Genomic DNA, 24,327 nt, shown 5'->3' with positions numbered 1-24,327 from the left:
AAGTTCAAATCTGGGATTTTAATACCTTCACATTTGCTCTTGTTACCCAGGATAGCTTTTGGTATTCTAGGCCCATATGACTTTTAGGATTGTTTTCTCTAGATTGTCTGTGGGAAACACTGCCAGTTTGATTCGGATTGCATTAAATCTATATATCAGTGTGGGAATAGCTGTTTTTTAAGTATTGGTTCTGCCTATCCAGAAACAAGGGCTGTCTTTCCATTTTCTAAAGCCCTCTTTGATTTCCTTTTTCAGAATGATGTGATTGTCATTGCAGAGGTCTTTCACTTCCTTGGTTAGGTTAATTCCTAAGTATTTAATTTTTCTAACTGCTATTATGTATGCTATTTTCCTAGTTTTCTCTGAGTTCATTCTTAATATATAGGAATGTTATTGATTTTTGAATGTTTATTTTATATCTTGCAGTGTTGCTGCATTTGGTTATTAATTCTAGGAGTCTTTTGGTAGAATTTTTTGGATTTCGTAAGTACACAGTAATGGCATCTGCAAATAATTGTACATTGAGTTTGTACTTTCCTATATGTATTATTTTCCTGTTGTTGTATTTCTTTTCATCCTACTTAACTGATAACACTGCCTGACTCGATCTTACTGGATATTTCGGCATTGTTGGGTTCACTGTCTCTTTGTAGGATATCTTTCAGAATATTTTGCAGTGTTGGTTTGGTGGTCATTAATTTCTTTAGATACTATTTATCATGGAAAAAGCTTATTTCTCCTTCAGTTTTGAAATATAACTTCACAACATCAGTCTGATTTGGAGGTTGTTTTCCCTTAGGGCTTAAAATACTTCAATGCCAAGCTCCTCCTGCCTTTAACTTTTGTGTTGAGAAGTCTGCAGTAATTCTAATGGGGTTTCCTTTATATGTGATTTGTTGCTTTTCTCTAACAGCTTTTAAAATTCTATTCTTTTGTTGGATTTCTGGTATTTTAATTATGGTGTGGCATATAGTATTTTTTTCATAGCTATTTGGGATTCTGTATCTTTCATTCTTGTGTATAGCAAGTTCTTTTTCCACATCTGTAAAGTTTTCTGCTATTAGTGCTATAAACAGGGTTTTCATGCCTTTTGAGATGTCTTCTGATATTTCACTAATTCCAATTACTCTTCCATTAGCCTTCTTTGAGTAAACTGGCAGCTGCTATTTTTCATATTCATTTTTTTTAATGTTTCTCTCAGTAATTGATCACTATCCACAGTCCTGTCTTCTAGACTTGATAATCTGTCCTCACACTGGTCCCTTTCACTGCCTATACTTTCAGTTGTATTTTTAATCTCCTGGGTTTCTGTTTGAAACTTTTTTAGGACTCCCTTTGTTTTACATAGTGGCTGTTATGTTTTGCATCTCTTTTCTTTAGCTCCTAGGTTTTTATTAGTTTCTTATCTAGACTTGCTGATCCTTTTTTTTCATCAGGATCATTATCTGTTTAGTTACATCTTTAAATTCCCCAAATACTGTATTGAGCTGTTTTTTTATCTCCACTGATACCCTTTCAGCTATTTCTGCTATGTGGTCTTTGGATCAGCTTCGGGGGAGTTGGGAATCTTTGAATTTTGTTGCCATTTTCTCATGTTTCCATGTTTGTTTGTTTTCTGTGATGGGGTTTGCTGGTGATTATAGTGGATAGCTTTGTGGTGGAGATATAGGTTGCAGCTTCTTTGGCCCAGACCCTGGTTCTTTGAGAATGGCTGCAGTATTGTTTACGACCCCTAGGAAATCCAAATATTGGCATCCAGAGAAAACCAGTTGACAGCAACAACTGTTTCACCTTGGCCATAGTAGTAAATTCAGTATCAACAATCATATCAGATAAAAACTGTATACCAGCAAACCCTAAGAACCACTCATGAAACACCCTTAACAAAAGCAGAGGTTTGTGATTTTTGTATAGATGCTTAGGCAACCCAGATTTTGACATATAGTAGATGAGAACTTGGGATCTGGTGGATTTAAGCAATGGTGTGAGAGCTGAAGCTGAATCCTGGACTCAATGCCATCTCCTCAGAACCATTCGCTCTGAAAGTTACACCCCACAAACCTGGCCTCAAAGTGGAGAATGCAGGCCCTGTGACCTTCCTGGCCTGAGCTTGAACTTCTCAGGGGAATCTGTGGAGATCTGTGTCTAGCCTTCACCCTTTTCAAGTCTGTCTCCCAAGACTGTCTTCCACCTGGTCTCTGCAGGAGGGTGACACTTCAGTCCTGGAGTGAAACTTTCCTGTGGTGTTGGTCTGATTTTCATACAGGTTAATTTTTTAAGCTGCTGCCTCTGTCTCCTTGTGTTGAGAAGTACCAAGGTGCAGAGCTGACAGGAGTTTCTAGTTTTGCCACTCTTCTCTCTGCGTGTGGTATGTGAGGCAGCAGGTGGTGGGGAAAACAGGTTGCAGATTTGCTCTTCTTTTTGGTATAGGGTATATGAGGAAGCCAGCCTAGAGTTAGGCTCATTGCAGCACAGTTTAACCAATATAAAGTTAATCCTCTTTCTGCACAGTTATATTTATATATTGTAGTAAACATACAATTGTGTGACCATAATTTTCAAGATATAAAACACTTCCTTCAATCAAAAAATTTCCCTTGTGCTCCTTTGTGGTATATCCCTCTGAGTATATTACTCTGAGTTCTTGGGAACCAACTTTTTCTTCTCCCTACATTTTTGTCTTTTCAGGAATAGCATATCAACAGAATCATATAGTCAGTAGTGTTTTGAGTATATACTATATATAAGTCATTTGACCCTTGATCATACTGTTGCCTAGATCAGTAGATCACCCCTTTTTATTGTACCATTTTTAATTTATCTACTCAAGAGTTCCTGTAAGACAGGGGCTAGTTCTAATTTGATCCTGATACAGATACTTAAAAGATTTGTGAATACGATTTTGGATGTGTGTATGTTTTTATTTTTCTTGTGTAAACATCTAGGGGCAGAATGGCTAAGCAGCTGTTTTCTTTTTACATTTTTAAGCTACTTTATTACTTTTCCATGAAACTCCAATTCTCTAGGCATGTCAGCTGACTAGGCTGTGTGCATGTCTCATACCTGAAGTGGCAGATACTAAGCCTGGGACCTAGGATTTGCCAATGTTGGTGAGGTTTACTCTTTGCAGAATAGGAGGAGAACATTCCCCAGAATGGAGCCATTCCATGGGTCACCGTTTGCCACAGGGCCTTCCGTCCCTGCGTGGCAACTCTGATCCTCACCTCTGTTTTCCTGCACCTCTGCTCAGGGCTCTCTTGTCTTCCAGTGCTTATACAGACTGTGACTGCTGAGGAGGGTTCGGGGCAAGAGTGAGCAGGAGCTGTGGCAGAAGAACAGGAACATGATGCTCTCACTTTCCGTTATCACTTACGAGTCACTGTGGCTGCCTCACTGTCTTCTTCCAAAATGATTAATGTTGGAATGTTCAGGCATTCGGGCTTTGATGTCTCAGTTCTCTCTGAATTCATCCCTTTGGTATTCTCACCCATGTTTTGAAAGCCAAGTATATCTTTAATTCAGAATTCTCTGCTAAATGCCAGACTCCCAGTCACCTATTCTTTATTTCTGTCTGGATGTCTCAAACTCAATGCATGTAAAGGTGAAATCCCGATTTACTCCGGCAAATATGATTCCATATGCTGACTTCCTGTTTTCTTGGTAGAATTTCAATATTTCATTTGCTCAACACAGAATCTTTGAGACAACTTTCTTCTTCTCTTTCTCTCACATCCCATATCTCTTCTTTTAGAAATCCTGTTGCTGTAGCTTCAAAATATATGTAGGAAACGATTATTCCATACCTCCTGCACTTCCGCACCCCACCCTGCTTTTCTGGACGGTAGCTTCATCTCTATGTCCTGGCCTCGTGGTACTCTATGCTGGACGTACTGGAGAGATCCTCTTAAAGAATCAGTCTGAATACGACCCTTCTCTCCTCGATGCCAGAGTGTGCACACGTTTCTCAGACTGTAAGCCTCTGTCCTCCCAAGGTCCTGGGAGGTCTACAGATCAGGCCTGAAGACACTTCCATGATCCGCTGTTCTCTGACTCTCTCCTTAACTCACTCCACCCCAGCCCCGGAAGCCTGTTTGCTGTACGATGCATGTACCCAACTAGCGTATTTATTTAGTTATTTTTTCAAATTATTTTATCATGTTTTATAGTTACTAGTCTCCTATAAAAATTTGAAAGCTTAACTTTTATCTTCCAAAAAACATGGCTGAGTGTGATTTGTTTTGTTTTATGCTTTTTTAAAATTTTTTTAGTCTGGATCTGAGAAAACAAATTTCTGGACTCTCAGTCTTTTCTGTGGTTGCTTATTATTTCTGCTTATTCTCATTCACACTGTCTTATCTCTTTTTGCATTGCAATCTGATTGTATGCTTGATATTCTATGTGAAAATTCATTTATAGTAGTTATTTGAGACCTCAGATGACATTATGTGAGTCTTTTCTTTGCTTCTGCCAGATACTGGGAGCCCTTGCAAAGAAGCATTGTCTGCATTTAAGACTTTGTGATTATATTTTCTAGACAGTCATTTTCAAGTAACTTGAGGTCAGGCTGAAAACTATGTGGAATCTTTTGGATCATTCCTACTATTGAGGCTCAGTATATTCTTGGCACATCCTGCTGTGGTTTTTTGCTTTCATCTTCCTATATTTCTGAGATATCAAAACAGGATAACAAATTTCCAAGCAACTTGTCACTGTTTATGAACATCTCCAGGGCCACAATTACTAGCTTCTCCCTCCAGATTCCTGTCTTCATTTTATCCAGTAATTATTCACTCTTCTTTAAGCTCATGTCTTTTATAGAATATTTTTCAATATTTTTCCCTACATTTTAATACCCCTCATGGAAGGGGATTCCTTTGAATTCCCTGTCCACTGTTCTCAAGGGTGGGTGTTCACTACAGAAGCGTTCTTCTGGCTTCTTATTATTGGAGTGCTCTTTATTATAGAGCCAAGTTCCTCACCTCTTTTAACTCTGTATTCAAATGTCATCTTATCTACATGGATATGCATGCACCTATTTACAATTTAATCAACCAGCATCCTGGCTTCCTTAGCATCTGGGTGGCCTAGAAAAGCACAAGGTGTTTGGAAGAGGCAAAGAAAATTTCCTCTGGAAGAATATATTACCCTAGCTTCAAATTATTTCTACTATTTTTCATTGCATTTATTGCCATCTAACTTATAATTTACTTTTTTATTATTTTGTTGTGTTTTGCTCCTGATAGAATATAAGCTCTAAAAGGCTAGAATGTCTTTGTCTCTTTTGCTTACTAATAATTCGCAAGGCTGGAGAAGAGTGTCATACAGTAAATATCCATACATCTTTGTTAAATAGGTGAATGAATCAAATAGCCATCTCATCTTAGAGCCTTGAACCTTTGAGAGAAAACAATTGGGAGCTGCCTAGGTGGTACTGAATGCACCACTGAATGTACTGAAAATCATCGATTTAAAACAAAATCAATTAGAATATTTGAGAGTTTCTCCGGCATGTTTTTCTTTTCTTTTTTTTTTTTCTTTTTATTGAGTTTATTGGTACATTTTAGGTATACAGTACAGTTACATTCATTATTGGGATCTTGTACCTTTACATGACAGGTCTTGGTTCTCATATTTTCCCCTTGTCCCTGCCCTCCCTTCACCCCCCTCCCCCTCCCCATTTACAAACCTTTATTTCCATTTTTTCATAGTTTTTTCTTTTCCCTTATTCTGTTTTGCCTACCTTTCCCACTTTCTCTACACCTTTAGCCCTTTTCTTCCTATTTCACATTGTTAATTATCTCATTAGGATCTTGTGTACTATTATAGTTTTTCACACCAGAGAAAGGGCATGTTTTTCTTCTTCTCAGGCACAAGTGTGGGAGAAAAACATGGTAAGGCTCATCATGAGTTTTTGTTTTTGTTGTTTTGCAAGTAAACTTGTCATGAGAAGAGAGACACATACAAAATAAAGGAATGAAAGTATTAAATATGAGAATATGAAACATATGTAAGCTAAAGCCTAAGAAAACCAGAGTAAAGCAGTAGGGTTACTGATTTGGAAAGTCCAGTGAAGCAGGTTAGGAGTATTTGAGAAGTAAAGACATGGATCGGAGGAAGAGAGTTAAGAGTGAGTGGGACACTGAGAAGAAAATGTTTGAGGACTTCCATGGTGAAGGAATGGTTTTGGAAGTAGTTGGCTGAAATAGAGTGAATGTGGTTTCGAGCAACTCAAAGAATTGAAAGAGAAGGTTTTACAGGGAATTTTGAAAGAGCCAAAACTTATTGTAGAAATGTGGAGAAAGTACTGACATCATTAGTACCTAAAGGGATATTACTGGAAAGCTGACAGATAACAGTCACGAAAAGAAAACTAAAGCAACGCAGTTTAATAAAATAATTTTGAAAGGTAAAGAGGATTTTATTTAGAAATAAGGAAGTGATAGAAAAATCTCAAAGAGGAAAACAATGAACTTATTTTAGAAGCTGAATTTCTTATTTACTGATTATTTAGAAGTATAATTAATTTTATTTTCATACAGACTTCTACAACTCTTCCAAGATCAGCTGGTCGAGAAACCAAATACGTAAGTCTTTTATAATTATGAATACTGTTGTTTTATGGATGCTTGTGTGGACTCAATTATACAGTCATTGAATTAATTGTTTCTTCATAAATGGAAAGGGGCCAATATAAGGACCAAAGTTAAAACATCAGGAATTCACATCAAATAAATTCCTTCTTAAGTGAAGTCTCACTTGATTGGTTCAGCTAAATAAACCAGAACTCTGACATCTACTTTCTGTCGTTCTAACTATCAAAGCTTAGATGCCATTTTCATTTTTGTAATGGCTTATTGCTTTTTATAGTCAATTTGTATACTTGAAGCATTAAGATTTTTCCATTTGTAATAAAATTGCCAATTTAATGGACTGATCAGTTTTCCCCCAGCATTTAAATCTTAGGATAAACAGATTTCCATTTAGGAGCAGAACAGTAGATTGGTACTGGAGATGTAGCTATGAATTCCCACACTGCATGTGGCTCTGAGGGTCTTAGATACTCATAAGTGCACCCCGCCATATGCACAACCTTGCAACACCATCCCCACTCTTTACTCACGTAACAATTGCATTTTTGTCACGTGGCCCACTCTGCCTGTGACCAAACACACTGTGCTAGAAACAAGATCATTTCCTAAGCAGATGTTGAGTTTTCAGTCTAAAACAAATCAGTAGGTTATTCTTTTCAAACTACACATTATTTTTTTCTGATATGTAGTTTTTATCATCGTCATCAAGAGTAAGTAGTTATTAAGTATACATTTTGGGCCATGTTATCATTGCAATTTATACATTTCTGCCTTCATTTGAATTTCCCTAAAGCAAATAATGGACACAGCAAAATTACTAAATTTTATCACATTCAGGAAATTATATTTACAGGGTGTGGGCAGGAACACTGCTCAGAGCATTTCCTGGAAGCTTTCACTGTTATTTTTCATTATTATTGGAACCCCTTTGGAGTAATACTTAAAAGGAGTAGAGGCATTTCATGGGCTAGATCCAAGTTTAAATTGCAGTGTTACTTCTAGATAATTGTGTGATCCTGGGAAAATCACTTATTTTACCTTGCTGTGCCTTGTTTTTCAACTGTAAAATGGTGACGCTGATCTTCTTAGTTGGTTTATGTAAGATCTGTGCTAGTCTCTGCCGGAAAAGCCCTTAATGCAGTCCTGGCACTCAGAAATTGCTCAATAAATAATAGTTCCTTCCTTTCCCCCTTTTCCATCATTTTTGCTTTTGTTCACATCTCCTCCCTTCTGTTTTTTCCAGTCTATCCAGAAGTTTCACAGTTTGAGTTGCTTGATGCTTTAGTGGGTACAAGAAAAGAAAGTTCTTTAAGGAAGTTTTGTACTTTTTCATGATACACCCTATCGATGCAAGGGCCAGACTCAGGAAAAGCAGCTAGAATAGTTTGGTCTCACCCTTCTTTTCTCACCCATTGCTGTCATTCAGCAGAGTGACTCTGATTACTCTGAGTAAGTTCAGAAGGGCCATTGCCTCTGCCCCCTCTTCCCTGGGGGCTCTCAGTTTGATGGTAACTGGAGTAGTTCTAGAGGTGTACCTTGATCTCTACAGTTGGAGGTAGTTTCAGATTATTTTCTGTTTTCAGTCAGTTATCAGACAATAAAAATAGGCTAACTTTTCCACCCATAACTTTTGTGAGAGTGTTTGAGTCATTCTAAGTTAACTGAATCGTCGAAGTGCAGTATAGACTAGAACAAATATAAACTGATTCAGATAATATTCTTGACCTTAATTAAATTTTGCTTCTTGGGTGAGAAGTTTTGCTTTTTTACTTTCTTTTACTCCTTGACATTGGGACTGTTGTTTATGGCACCTCAAATTTACTCATGTCTTTGGAAGACCACAGCATCATTGCAAGATGAAAGAGAAGAAGCCAGTTTTTTGGTGCCAACCCAGATAGCTCATCCTTGGAAGTACTCACTTGTTATGTATACTAAATACTAGCGGATACATTTCTTTTGAGAAAAACAATATATTTATTTTGAGAAGAAAAAAATTAAATTTTAGAGTAGAAGTTCAAAGGCTGTAGGCTTTGATTTTATATAGACCATCTGTCTTTATTTTTAGTAAAGGACAATTTTAAAGTTTTCTTTTAGAAATTCTGGTTCATATTAGCTGAACTATGGGATGATGTTTCACCTGTAGTATGAATTGAAGAATTTTCACTTAATTTCTCCAAATATTTTTCTCCTTCCTGCCATGAAAAACTTAAAAGCAAATCTGAAAGGTCTATGTACATAATTGTATTAGCATTTCACCAACTCTCTTCACAACTTTGGAGAAAGGAGGCATCTTTCGAGTATGTACCTGCTGGGACTCAGGGTGTCACTAACTTTGTAGAGATCCTTAAGGTTAGGTCCAAAAGCATGGATCATGCAGTTTTCCAGCTCCTGCAACACAGAGGAGGCTGAGCAAAGGGAAGACTGAACTTAAAGCGAAGAAAGCAAGCCAGTCACACTTGAGGATCACCTTAGCAAATTAGCACCGCCTACCTCAAATTGTGAGGTTCGTAAACAGTTTTACATGTGACCTATGGATCATTACTAGCAGATCAGTCAGTATTCTCTACCTCTATTTTTCAGTTATTCAGTTTTGTTCCTAATTCAGCACATATTTATCAAATATCTACCAGACACCAGTCACTGAGGAGTCACTGGGAGGAGAGGAGAGAGCATGGTGCCAAGGATTCTAGTCTGAAGCATACATTTCACTAGAGGAGACAGTAAACAAGTAGTAAATGAGCAAGACACTTATGGGAGTAGAGAAGAGCTTAGCAAGAGAATTGACTGATGGTAAAACAAACTTACAAAGATGTTAATTCTCAATGTATCAACATATTCATAAGATTTTCAGTTTTTATGGGATGGTTTAATTAATTGAGAAATTGTTGATTAATTCCTTTTTCTGGGCCTTTGCCCAGACTGCCTCGAAGAAAGAAAGAAGGAAAAAAAGGTAGAAAGAAAAGAAAATCAATGAAAAGTGTTTCTTTGATGCTCTGTGGAATGTATTGATAGTTCACAGTCTGTGTTTTAGGGTAATCCAGGGCCAGTAAAAGTACAGTGGATTCAGAGTAATAAAAGGCAAGGTCTTCTTCAAGTCCCACTTCACTGAAATTGCAGGCCATTTTAAAGTAATTTAATCGAGATTCTCTTACAGGCAAGAGAGATGAAATTAGGGTAACAATATGTGGACTAGGTCGTCACTCACCTGCAGAGTTAGACTAATTACCCTCAGTATTTCACTTCACCTTTTTATTTTTGTTTGTTTTTCTGAGAAAGGGTCATGCTATGTACTTTATCTCTTTACACAGATGCTTAATTGAATAATAGCAACTAATGTTTTGAACCCTTACCTTGCAAATAAATCATAATTACCTTGCACCAAACCTAGGAGAGAGGTGCTATTTTATACAACTGCACTGTGTAGAGGGAGGACACAAGTCTCAGAAGTCTCAGAGTAGGCAAATTCCAGCCCAGACCTGCTTCCGGTCAAGGCCTCTTTAGCAGCGGATGTGTGCATGTACTTATAGCTACTGTAATTTGATCCATTAGAATTTGTACTGTTGGTCTAAATTATATCTTAATGCCTGATAAAATGTAGTCTAGTCTTGGAATGAATAATTTAATATCTGGCCACATTAACATTAAAATGATAAAGCTTTACTATTTCCAAGATCTTAAATCTCTTGGTTATATGTAAATTAGTTCATAATTTATCAGATAATATATGAGCAGTTATTTCTCATGACACTCATTTTTAAGCAGTTTCTTTCTCCCTTTGCAAATGAATTAATTTTCTGTTAAAATTTCCATTTATTTTTTCTTTCCATTATACTTACCTTTGTAAATATTTATTATTTTTGTAAGCTACTACCACTATAAATTTATTTCATTGATATAATTCAAAACCATATATTCTTTTTAAATAAAGGACAATATCATAAAGTAGAGCAAGTTTTTGGACTTATTACTAATTTATCAAAAACGGTTGATTGGAATCACATTCTATTGATTATACCTTACTTCAAAATTCTCTACATTTCAAGAATCACTTTTAAGTGCCAGAGAAAAAATGAGTCAAGCTTGTTGAATATTAGATAACGTACAAGTAAGATCTCATTTTGATGAACTCGAGGGACAGAAAATGTCATTACAATGAAGTATATTGCTTCCAAAATATCACAGTATATTGAAAAATGTGTCAAACTTTATTAAGAACCTTTCCCACTACATATACAGATATTAAAATAAAGGTCATGGTCTCTAATTTAGCCAGGCCGCACATTCTCCGTGTTGCTATGCGGAGCGGTGTTGCTATGCTGCAGTGACTCAGAGGCGGTGCACCCCGACTCGGTAAGAGATCCTAAGGCAAACGCCACCACGGATCTGCTTCCCGAGGATAAGACCGAGCTTTGATGAGTTGCAGGGGAGTTGCCTACAATTTAAGCGAGAAGTTCCACTCTACCGATCATTCTCATTTATTACTTTTTTTCGTGGCTCAGAAATATTTCTGAAGTGTACATGTGTGTGAAGAAATGGGGTGGGGGGGAATCGGAGGTAATCATCCATGTTCTGCTAAGTGAGGAGGAAGAGAAGAGACTGTATGAGGCATCCAGCCTTTGTGCCTTGTCCTTTTAGTGTCATTTTAGTTTTTCACAAGTGAGTTACCAGAAAATGCAATGTTAGACAAGGACAGAGGCCTGTGGGTTGTACTCTGCATGCCTCTGGCACTTAGTCTTGGAGAAGTGAAAATGGTTTCTCCAAGGCTGGCTCGACACATGTGATAGTCCTTTGTAGTGATTTATTTTTCTGTGAGTTTTAAATCCTCACTTCTTTTCTTGGTCTTTAACCTTTAGCTCCTATGTAAGGTAAATCTTTAACAAAAGTTTTTTTTTTTTTTAAGTTAAAAATTTTGATGTTTATGTTTTCACAGCTCTATCAGTTTAAAATTTTCTATTTAACAATTCGGTCTACTTACAGGGTACAATGTGATGTTTGATCTATACATACGTTTTAGAAAGATTCAGTGAAACTAATGAATATATCCATCACTTCTCCAGTTTTTGTGATACAAATATTAAAAATCCATTTGAGTAATTTTGAAGCATATAACATATTCTTAGTAATTAATACCTGTCAGCATGCAGCTCAATAGGTCACCATGACTTCTTCCTCCAGCCTAACTGAAACTTTGCATTTTTGATGAACATCTCCTTTTCTTTTTTTTCCGCCTCTGCCCACCTCCCCTGGCCTCTGGTAACCATCCCAGCTGCAGCATAGTGAAATTTAAAAATGTCACGAAGAAAAATGCTGAACAGTAACCCAGTGTGAAGACAGACCACCCGCCGAGTTAACCTTGACATTTAAGGCACAGCAACAGCAGAGGCTTGAGTGAGGAGAAGTGTCTTAAAAGTCTGAGATTCTATTAGCCTAGAATTCTGTGTCCACTTCAATTCTTATTCAAGAGTCAGGACAAGATAAAACATTTCAAACGCAGTCCAAGGCAGTAGGATTTGAGAAAAGCTATAGCAGTATTTACTTTAGTAAGAAGGAAACTGCAGGACAGTGGAACTGGAAAGGCACTAATCAATAAGCCACAATTTTCAGTTAAGCACTTTGAAAAAGTTCTTGATCTCTGATGTACAGCAGTGTGACTGTAGTGAAGAATGCTGTATTTGACACTAGAAAATTTATCACAGGGTAGGTCTCTTACCATATAAATTAAACATTCTAAAAGAAGAAATTTGAATTCTGATGAAAGATGTGAAATATAAAAACCAATGAGCAGGGCCGGGGATTTAGCTCAGCGGTTCGGTGGCCTGTGTTGCAAGCACAAGGACAGGAGTTCAATCCCCAGTACCCCAAAAAAAAAAAAAAAAAAAAAAAAAAAAAAAAAGAGAGCAGTTTTAATCTGCTCTTTAATGTAAACACTATTATGACCAAATCATTTCCATTCCTGAGACATAGAAACTTTGTCATGCTTTTTTATGTAAAGATACTTTAAAGAAAAATTGTATTTAAAATTTTGTGGTAGATAGATATACATATCAGCAATATTTTTAAGTTTCAGTAACTTGGAGTATACAAAAATTGAAGTATGTAACCTTGAAGAATTCTGGATATCACATGAGAATGCTTCTATGAAGACGATGAGAAGTAAAAGCAATATGTAAAACCTGGTATTCATTCTGATGGTGGTAAATGATTGCAAGGGAAAATATTAAAAGGCAATGTACCAAACTGCTAGAAATCCTTTCTTGGTGTGTCCTTTCCCTTAATACTTTGCAAAATTCTACAATGGACATGTATCACTTTATGATGAAATAACCTCCAGTTCTTGAAAATATAGATATATTATGTTTCCAAGTCATTAATGTCACTAAATATGTACCATGTTTCTGCGTTGCAGGCGAATCTCTCATTACCATCCTCTACAGCATCCGAGAGTCAGCTGGTATGTATCTTTCTGCTAAGCCACAGACTCACATCTAAAGTTCTCATTTTACCAGACAACTTTGCTCGAGACAAGTTGAACAGAGAATAAATTTGTTGCGTATGAGATTATCCACTTGTCTAACAAAAGATTACTGATGTTTTAGCAAAGCTGCCTGGTGATTGTTTTGCAGCTGACAAGCATACATAAAACCATACAGAGACCTTACTTACTAGCAACATATACAAGTGGTAATATTCAAAGAGGTTGGGGTTGGATAAGAAGAAAAATGTTATTGAACGTAAGAGAATTCTTTTCCTGATGAGAGCAATCCCAAAATAGTTCAAGGAAAGGTCACAACTGAATATGTAGTTTCCTGGTTTGTGAAAAGGAGAAATGAGATTCTTATACAGGATAATTAGCACATGAATGGTCTTAACCAGTGCTGGGTATAGAAATAGAATGTTAATGATAAATGCAAGACACTGTGTAATTTATACATTACTAGCAGACACATGAAAATTGAAAAGAATAACATTAATTTCAGCAAAATATTTTAGTTGATGCTATATAAATGCTGTCATTTCAACATACACTATAAAATTGAGTTTTACTTGTTTTTTTGAGTTTTGCATTGCTTTTGAGAGGAGCCCCAAGTCCTTGAAATTTGCTGTGTATTTTACATGTCTGGAAAATTTCAGTCCAACCAGATATACTGCTAGGCTCAGCAGGAGCTGTAGTGGGACACACAGATAAACTTTACAGTGTAAGTAAACTTTGCACTGTGCTATTTATAGATAAAACTTAGATTAAATATGAGAACTGCCTTTTCTTATAGTGTTTTCCATTTCTTATTTTTATGGGGATTTGCCAATGTAAGCTAAGAAATAAGTTTCCTGAATATTACTGGCTAAAGGTTTTCTTTACATATATCTTCAAAAATTTATAATTTAAAATATTATAAACTCTAGAAAAATACATACTGTCAGGAATGAAAAGTATTGGTAAAGCACTTTGAGACATGGAGAAAAAAGGTCATGGTTCAATACTCACTTTTTCTTCATTAAAGCAATTGTTTTGGTGTCCTGTCAAAAAGACAACTGTATTTTTTATTTATAATACTGAAAATCATGAAAATAGCATTTGATTCTTAAAATCGCTTGTTTCAAACAAAACACTTGGGCACACTCATATTTATACCATGCAGTGAGTGTGTAAGTATGTGTGAATAGAGTGTCTCTTGCATGTGTGAGTGTGTGTGCATGTGTGTGCGTGTGTGTGTGTGTGTGTGTGTGTCACTGTAGTGTCAGTTTGCTGGAACAGTGAGGGACAGTAGAGTGTCTTGAAAACACACCAGCTCAAACTTCCTGCCCTGATCCTAAGGACTAGGCTGACAGTTGAGTGAATCACGAGCCAGAGGGTCTGGGTCTCAATTTCCCGACTGAACAATGAGAACATTCAATTAGGTATATTCCAAACCCTCCAGGATTGTGTTTCTTGGTCACCCACACGATGAATGAAGCAGTTGCCATGGAAACAAGCCCTGCCACAACATAATGAAGTTGAACACTTCCCACTTTTGATGTGGAAATATTGCTACAACTCTTTCAATTTTTAAAATAGTGATATAGGGCTGGAGATTTAGTTCAGTGGTGCTGCCTCCTGCCTCACAAGCACAAGGTCCCATATGGAGAGTAATATATGAAAATAATCTATTGAACATCTTCATGTGAAATTTTATTCAATGTCGTATACAAAACAGATTTTTAAATGTTAGTTGATGAAATGCAGGAGCAAATCCTGCAAATTACAGGATTTTAAAAAATGAGACAGAAAATAGAATTCATTGTGAATGTGCTGAAAAAAAACAAACCTTTCTTCCTTTGGCCTCTCATAAAGTAACTCTGTATGATCTCTCTAGGGGAAAAATATAAAACATTGCTTTGATTGACTTTAATGATAATTTCTTCACATTTACTTTAGAACTTTTCTTTAAGGAATTTCAGACATTTCTTAACCAAGTTTTAAATTAAATTTCAATCTCAGAATTCTTTTGAGACGTAGGTAGGTTTGAGAAGGGATTACTATCAAGCAAGTTTATCACTCAAAAAGTGAACACCTCTTGGCTTGACATCATTATTCAATTCAGTCACTTTGATTTCTATTTTATGACATTAACCCTATACTTATACTTCCTGGAAATAGAATAAATCAAAGTAGACATAATTCAGTGATGTATTATATCTATTTTAAGCAAAATTATTCATGAGATTATGTATTTTTTCATTTTTATGAATGAATTTCCAATATTTGCCATCATGAATCGTTTTCAGGATTAAATTAAATTTGAATAAATAGGAATGGCATTGAAAAGAATATGTTACACATATATTTACATATATTTGTATTTATAACATATACATGTAGTGACATTACAGGTACTTCTGATTATACCATACATCTGAGACTATTTGTGTGACTGTGCATGAGTGTTCAGTATATAAAACAGAATACTTAGGAATACATAACATATGAGTTAAATTATATGTAAATACATCATTAATATTTTATGTAAAATAAGCAGTTAAAAACGTTAAGTATTATTTTAATTATATTTTAATGTGACAAATTGCTAAAATAGAACAAATAATACGAATCTCAGCTTGTACTGATTTCACTTTTTAAAACTGCAGTATCTCATTTCATGCTTTTTTATTTGTAGCTTGGTTCACTTGTTTTTGCTTGTTTTAATTGAAAACTGTGCCAATTCAAATTTGGGAGGAAAGAGGTCTATGACTCTAATTCTTAGAATATTTTCATTGTGGGCTTGGGGTATAGGTCAGTGGTATGAGTGGTAGAGTGCTTGATTAGCTTGCACAAGGCTTGGGTTTGAGTCCCAGCACTTGAAAAAAAAAAATATTTATTTCTAATTTACTCTGGAAACCAAAGGGTTTAGCATTAGGCTTGGGCAAACATTTTGTGAACCCTTATACTAACTTACCAATCTTAGTTTCTGTTCTATTCAGCTGCCATACAGTAGCTCACAACTGGAGAGGAACTTCCCACCTAGAAACCCAAGGTTGGAGTCTGCAAAATATGATTACTTAATAAAGCGAGACAGGGTCAGATCAGTCAGAGGGTGGATGCTTAACACCTTCCCCTAGCATGCTCAAAAAGAGAGGAAAGGGAAGAGCCCAGCTCTAGATTAATCTTCGCCCAGTGTCCCTAACCCAGCTGTCATCAGTGTTAACAAGGGCTGGTGAGTGTTCTTGCCTCTGAGTAAGGAAACAGGTTAGGTTTGATGAGATAGGTCAGATCTGGTCTTCCTTAGCACCAGAGTGCATGGTTTAGACACCATTTGGCTTTCACTTTTTACATTTTATACCATTACAAAATGTTCATTGTTGATCAGGATGGAATACTGAATCTAGAGAGGAGAAAACAATTGATTTAAGAAAATAAGCCACAGGACTGAATAGAGAGAGGTAAGAGCAAAATGTGACTTACTGGAACAACGTAAAGAAGAGCCCTGCAACCTGCAGATACTTTGTTCCTTTTTCTGAGTGCCAGCTGATGTGCCCGCTTTCCTGCATGACTCATCCCCAGAGGGCCCTTCAAGTCTGCTGCTTAGAAACGCCTCCCTGGAAGGCTTTGTGTGGAGCTGATGTCTTCATCCCGCTCAAAGGCAGCTTTTCCTTGACCAGTTTTTCCTTGACATAGCATACTTAAGTGTTACAGCATTTATCATGCACACCTCCTCAGGTCTGAGTCATGCTATTATTGTTTCTCAAATCGTTGGACTCTTTCGATCTGTTCAATCCGTATTATGTGCATCCTTCAAAATGTTTCTTCGGCTGTAAGCTATGGCTTTAATGACAGAGGTCCTATGCATATTTGTGTTTATATAATTATGGTGGTAACTGTACAACTTTTTTTGAAAAACACATCAAGTAGATATTTTGCTAGTCTGGTTCTTTTATAGTCAACATTCCATATTAATAGATAATGTCTCTCTCGTGTGTGTGTGTGTGTGTGTGTGTGTGTTTTCCTTTCAAATTTCCTTTATGTATTTTTTCTTAATAAAGCTCTCTCATATATATTGTCTCTTTAGAGTCTTATAATCACTTTGTGAGTTAGCATGGTAGAAATTATTTTCATTATTCTGATGAAAAAACTTCATGTATTTGTAATGCCAGGTCAATAGTCCTGTGATACTGAGTAGAAAATAAAAGTCTGTTTTCTTTTCAATTTTTGGAATTTTGCCTTAGGCTATAGTTTTCTTGAAGTTTGTAGTATTTGAGGTGAAGAGAAACTTAAGTAATTGCTTCAAGTATATAAAGCTGTTAATTTAAAAAAGCAATTAGAACCAATAAATATTTATTAATCAAATTAGTGAATCAGTTAAGTAACTTAGTATTGGTTTTGCCTACAGTCTTGTCAGGTAGAAAGCCTTTGACTTTCTATAAGCCTCAGAAAGTTAAAAATAAAAACCCTGGAGAATGGAGACATGACAGAAACAACCACAGTGCTTTCACAAACTCTGGGTCCATCAGCATAGAATTTCTAGCAAGACTTTAAAAATTCATGGTGTGCTGTTTTGTTATTTTCTCAATGTTTTTTAAAACACATCTTTCAAAAGAGAGATGAAACAATGAGGTCTTGAAAACTGAGACACTATCTTTTATTTCTTTATTTTTTGCTTCCTTATCACATCTCCTTAGAGCTACTCCAGTAGTCATAGGCAAATTAAAAGACATGAGTCCATCGGTTGAAGTTAAGAAAGGTGTTGCTCTAAGAAGCTGTTATTTTAAAATACTTGGTAAGGGATTCATGAGGTCAGTGTTGGCAGTTAATCTACCGCTTTGGTCTCTGGCCTGAAGCAATACCAATGCGCTGTCATAGAATTATGATTATAAATCCCATGGATGAGAAAAAGTCTCCTCTGACAGTGCCGGTAGGAGCAGTGTATGTAATAAGCATAAGTGAGTAGCAGGCTGAGACCAGTGCTTTGGCTCATTAAAGCCTGCTACTCAGCCCTCGGGGGAACTTCTTGGACATTTTCTCCTTTAAGACTAATTACAGAGAGTTGGAGATTTGGCTCAGTGGTTCCACCTCCTGCCTCTCAAGCACAAGTTCCTGAGTTTGGTTCCTGGTTACCCCCCTCAAAAAGAATTAATTATAGAATCAAATGGGATCTGTTTTACCCACCTCTCTCTTGACTGCTCAAAAGAGATGGCATCCTTTCTTTCTTGAGCTAAGAGTTTTATTGCTCATCATCATGAGCAAACAGGGAGGACAACACTTTTTTTCTCTCTTAAATGGAGAAGAATAAAATCCTTTCAAGTCACTACAAAAGTGGTTCTTGGCTTAACTTTCTATGTGCTTCAAAGACAATAACTTCATTCTCCTCCTCTTGTCTCTGTGGAGGCCAAGGGGGATCTTCTATCTTGTGAAGTTTCTTCCTGAGCCACACTGTAATCCAAAAGTTGATGAATCTGGGAAAAATAGTGGGAGTCTCCAAGCCGTCAGCACCACTTACAGCTCCCTCATCTCTTTATAACCACCTTCCTAGGCTTTTGTCCACCCACTGATTCTTTTCATTCTGCAAGAATCTAGTGAAATCAGGAAGGTGACAGACAGTTTCAGATGTTGGAGATACGAGAGTAAATGAAACAGAACTCTGACCTCACAGAGATTATATTCTCATGGACAAAGCATGACAACAAACTCCTGTGCAAATGCCAGAGGGTGGCAAATACTATGAAAGAAAACAGAGCAGGTACAGGGAGCCGGGGACTGTCTGAGAAGGTGACGTCTGGGAAGAGACTTGAAGAAATGCAGAAAGGAGGCCCTGGAAGGAAGAAGTGAGTTTCAGACTCAGGGAAGAGCAAGTACAAAGTCCCAGGGCGGAGCACATCACAGTGTGGAGAGACAGTGGGAAAGTGGGGCATGGATGGGACAGTGCTGGGATGAGATCGGGGTCCAGGAGACCGGTTGAAGAAGGAAATCAGTTCACGTGGTGTCAGGTGGACGCTGCCTTCCAGGCATCGCAAGGGTTCAGGACTTCATTCTGAGTGAGAAGGGGCGGCATCAGGGAGCTGTGAGAATCCAGGTGACACCACATGACCCGGAATTGAGCAATGTCACCTAAGAGTTGAGTGACATGACTCTCACAGAGGTTCGCCTTTGGTTTTACTAGGCCAGATTATGAGCCTGGTGAGGCGGACACGAGTTCGACCATGCTTGTCTCTGCAGATGCTGTAGTTTTTGCTGTGGACCTGGTCTCAACTGGCAAAACATCTCCCGAGAGAATCTCATAGATGTGCGCTTCAGAACTCCAAAACACCCGTGTCGCCTTTGAGGCACTTCAGAAATGTCATCTGCCCAGTGTAAATCAGTTCCTGGAACATTCATCGCAAGGAACTGATAGTTTCCATTTGGAGAATCTTGGTTTTTTTTTCTGTGCCCTTTGCACTATGAAAGTAGGTCCTTCTTAAAAGAAATAACCTTGGGGTAGAGCGAAAATTATGAATTGCTTTGCCTGACATTGTTCAAATGACACTTGCGCCTATCTGTCACAGACGTACCTCTTCTAAAGTTTAAAGCAAATAAAAATGAAAGAGAGCCTCTTTGTGTTAGTTAAATTGTTGCAGAATTGGACAATGGCAATCTTACAATAGCTCATTTTTATAGACTCCTCTAACTTGACTAATCTAATTTCTTTTTTATTTATTTGGACACAGGCTTAGCAAATTAGATTTGCCAAAATTAAAGAAGTTCTTCAAGAGAACTTCTACTTGAAGTTCAAAGATAACAGGTGACCAACAGCAAAAGTGCCCTGCAGATTAGAAATCTGTGCAGGACATTCTAAAGCCCCCCATTTCATCTGGAGACAGAAGACTAAATAAAATAGAGGTCTCTGAGTTGGTAGACCAAGAAAAATCTACCTTTAAGTGAATAGCATATTCTAATAGGATAAATTCTAGTCTAATGCTTTTTACGCCTGGATGTGTATGTGAATTACCTAAGGGTTTGTTCTAGTGCAGATTCTATTTCAATAGATCTAGTATGGGGATTGAACTCTGCGCCTTCGAGCAGGTACCCTTTTAACACACTGCTGGTCTTTTCACCTCATTCTGAGTGACCAGGTCCTAGCAGACAGCTTCTTGTACAGAGCCATCAGTTCACTCTGTGTTGTAATTTAATCTTTAGAAAATGTGGATTGCAAAATATTAGATACTGATGAATAAGTCATTGGGAAGGACAGAAAGGGAGTGAGCTAATAATCCACAAGAGCCTGAAGTGGGCTGGCAGTAGCACCTGTTGTTTCATGTGTGCTATTCTGTAGACTTTCTGAACTGCACTTTGAGACTCATGTTTGGATGACAGATTTGAATACACACAATAATTCCATGTACACTATAGAATGAAGCCAGAAGGTGCAGGGAGATAAGTAGTGAATGTACCATTATCCATCATTGAAAGGAAGAATCGTGGATTAGGGTTGTAACACTTTAGCGAAGGTCTAGATATGTTGTTGAATGGCTTTTCCAAGGTCTTCTAGCATATTGCATTTCCATAACTGAGATATATGGTCTTGGTTCTCACCTCCTAACAATGTCATGCTGTTTCTTAGGAGTGGATCATTAACCAAATCCAGAGAGATGTAAATGCAAAGTTTGATGGCTAGGGTATGGGAATTGCAGTCTTTACAGACAGCAAAGCAGCAGCTGTGTGTGTGTGTGTGTGTGTGTGTGTGTGTGTGTGTGTGTGTGTGTGTGTGTAGAGGAGGATAGTAGATGTATAGATGCATATCTGACAGGGCCTGAAAACACTGAATAATCTCCCAGGAATATTTAGGAAGCCTTGAGAAAATAAAAATGAAATGACATAGAATGAGGCAACCATGGTGAAAACCAAGGATATAGTAGTTGGCTATGGGAATGAACAGAGGCAGTGAATTTAAAAGGAATAAAAAATTCTTTGTTATTGATCAAGCAGAAAGGTTGTAGATAGGCGAATGTTTAAGAATGGCTTCCTCTCTCTCTCTCCCCCCCTACAGAAGTAATTAATAAAGATATGCTTGATGATTAGACCAGATGAGGATTTCAACTTTGGTTTCACGTATTAACTCCATGACCCTGATGTGTAATTTATAGTCTTTACACCTCATAGAGTTTATAGAAAATGATGAGAGAATCTGTCTAAAATAATGAGTAAACTTCTTGATCCCACAGAGTTAGGGTATGGAATATGGGTACGCACAAGAATGATACTGCTGTTATTTGCAAAAGGTTCTCAACATTTTGAATCTGTTCTTGAAACAGGTGGAGTGGCAAGAGCAAGGTACAGCAGCTGCTCTGAACATGATTTGCTGTGCACTATGGTTTGTAGAGGATACGTGAGGTCTGTGGGACTCTTGGGTTAGATTTCTAACTTGACAGATACTGAGAGCCAGCAGGGTTCAGAGGTTATGGTTCAAAGTTACAGGGAGAGAGGTGCGATCAGTGCCAAAGGCAAACTACATGTAGGCTCCTTCTGCCTTGAGTTGCCTTCTAGGACTTTGAAATCTTAACTGTTGCATCAACAAATTAAAGGGCAGAAACACACACCTAAGGAAGGAGGCAATCTATGAAATTTAATAATAAGGTAACCATGTAATGACCAAGTAAGCAAAGGAGAATGAGAGAGACACAAAGACTTCAGGTAGATGGAGTCTGAGACACAGATTCTAAGTAAAAAGCATAGAGAAAATCTGGTAAGAGTAGAGGAAATAATTTAAAGTTACTCTCTAGTAGTCAGATGATTATAAAATCTAAGAAAGTTATAGGAACTAAGGATCAAAAAGCTGGCAGAAAAATAAAGGTGGAAAAGCAGTAATTGATTCTGATGCTGAATGTACTTGGTATCTAACGACCAGAAGACTTTTGTTTCAGATCTCATTCTGTTGATCACAGGCAGATGGTCTGAGTGACAGGTGCAGCCCATTTAACTGAAGACAGGCTTGCCAACAGTACAGGCCAGGCCGTCTTCCTCCCCAGTGGCAAGACACTGTCCCTATATCAAATGGCAGTACTCAGATTTCTTTCTGTAGTCTGACACCCAGCGTAACCCCTAAAATTCCATGTTGGCTTTACTATTTTGTATGTTCTGAGTATGGAGTTGTATTGATTATCTGCATTGATTTCACAAAGGTGTATGGAAGAGGGGGAGATGCAGAGTAGCAGAAAGAAGGAAAAATTAAGCAGAAAGACAAAATGAAAAGAGAGACAGGAACTATCACAATTTAGAATCATGGCCAAAATATCAAGCGTCTTCCTGATTATGGGTGGCTGTAGAAGTCAGTAACACCCTTTGCTTTTTTCTTGTGCAGCATTTACTGGAGGGATACTGCCCTCCCTCTATATAAACATACATATATATATATATATAAATGTGTGGTACTATTATGTACTTATTGTTATTTTATATTGTATGTTATAGAATATAGATATTATGTTTGGTGACTTCACACTTAACTGGATATTACTAGCTCCATTTTTTTCCTCTTCAGAGAAATCAGTTTCTTAAGTAGGATAGATTTCTCAGCTTGGGGAATAAAGAGACTCCTCTTAATTTTTCCCAGTTGGTGTATACATAAAAGGACAACTGAGAAAATATCAATTGAAAAAAGTATTGCAGAGTGACATTTATTCAAGACTCAAAATATATCAGGTGCTTTATAGAGTAGAGTTAAGTGTAGTCCGTGAAGATGTGACTTGTGAACATGAGAACTGACTGAGAAGAGCTAATTTACTATTTGCCAAAAGGCAGTGGGTTTGAGGAGGAGTGCAGCAAAATGTTTAAAGAGAAAGAGCGTCACAACTTTGTATTAAATTCTTGTTAGGGCTTTTTTGAGACTTATCAATCATTTTGTGGCATTGTACAGTGTTACAAGACTTGGGAGTTTGTGGAACATCATTCTGAAATTGCCCCAAACTAGAAATCTTTCTCTGTTTTTGTCAAAACAACCTTGGGTACAGGTTTATGAATCTTGAATGACTGATGTATTAGCTAAAACTCTTTTGATTGCAAGTTACAGAAATAGACTTTAGTTAGAGAAAATGGGGAATCTAGCTTACAAGTAAAAGAAAGCCCTAGGGCACCTCAGGACAGGAAGTCAGATGGTCCCAGGTCCTTGGAAAGCCCCAAGCCTGTCCCTGTTGGGGCTCCTTCTCTGTGTGCTTTGCTCTGACCTTCTTGACCTTCATAGACCTGCTTTTTAAATCAGATTAAGGTTTCTCACAACTTGCTCTCGATATTAAATTTCACTCTCCCAAAGTAATGTAGAGTAAGGAAATGTCTGTCTCTCATTCTGAGGAGAGAGAATCTGCTGGCTGCTCTCCTCAGTTCCATCATGCCTACTTTGGGCCTGACTTCCTGAGTCTGCTGTGTGGATGTGAGGCAGGGGGATAGGTTTCACAGAAAGAAAATTGTCACAGGTTTGCTGGGGGTGCAAAGGTTACCTTGCAGGGCGCAGCCAGCCTGGCAACGGATGTTTATCAAACAAAATGTCTTCAGCCAGTGAATTATCAAGAGCAGAAGAATTTGCTTGGCTATCTGAATAAAGTTTGTTTGTTTGTTTGTTTTTTTGCATTTTGACTGTTATGATAATAAATTTATTTTGTGGTGCTGGTGATCAAACTCAGGTCCCCTGCCCCATGTCCATCTTTATAACTTGATGGTTGTCATCATAAAGCGACTCATTGATTATAAGTAGTTAAAAATTCTTGTAATGAGCTGTACACTGAAGTTGCATTAGTTAAAGTAACTTCATTTCCAGTCTGTTTTTATACATTTGTAAAATCCTTTTAAAATTTAAAATTTATATTTTTGTGAGAAATTTGGATAAGCCAAGAATGCTCATATTTATTCAATGTAATAATATTTGTTTCTTTATTTTTAAAAAAATTTATTCATGAAGACTAAGCCTGGAGTAATTCGCCCGGTACCTATAAAATCCAGAATATTACTGAAAAAAGAGGAAGAAGTCTATGAACCCAACCCTTTCAGTAAATACCTGGATGATAACAGTGGTTTCTTCTCTGAACAGGTGAGCAGACACTTGTTATTTTGATAAATGACTCTATTAAGTGTAAGTGTCTATTAATATGTACAAGAAAATATGTATTAGGATATATTTGGTAATAAAAAGATCATTTTTTGCATAAGAAATAAGAAATCTTATATAATTCCAGGATATACTTTTAAGGATTTTAATTTTTTTTTCTAAAAAAATGTCTACCTAAAGTAGTCATTGTTTGGGGA

General features: G+C 37.1%; 1 protein-coding gene across 1 annotated transcript in view; it reads left to right on the top strand.

The window, feature by feature from the left end:
- The window catches only part of Mlip (muscular LMNA interacting protein), a 245,808-nt gene that overhangs the window by 171,749 nt on the left and 49,732 nt on the right, over positions 1-24,327 (top strand). The window contains exons 8-10 of the mRNA XM_033763417.1: positions 6,540-6,584; positions 12,997-13,041; positions 23,984-24,112. Coding sequence (XP_033619308.1) covers positions 6,540-6,584; positions 12,997-13,041; positions 23,984-24,112 — 219 coding nt within the window. The remainder of the gene's footprint in view (positions 1-6,539; positions 6,585-12,996; positions 13,042-23,983; positions 24,113-24,327) is intronic.

This window comes from Fukomys damarensis, unplaced genomic scaffold (assembly GCF_012274545.1).
Source record: "Fukomys damarensis isolate Sample0158 unplaced genomic scaffold, DMR_v1.0_HiC HiC_scaffold_14, whole genome shotgun sequence".
Classification (NCBI taxonomy): domain Eukaryota; kingdom Metazoa; phylum Chordata; class Mammalia; order Rodentia; family Bathyergidae; genus Fukomys; species Fukomys damarensis.
This window is presented reverse-complemented; position numbering and strand designations above follow the sequence as displayed.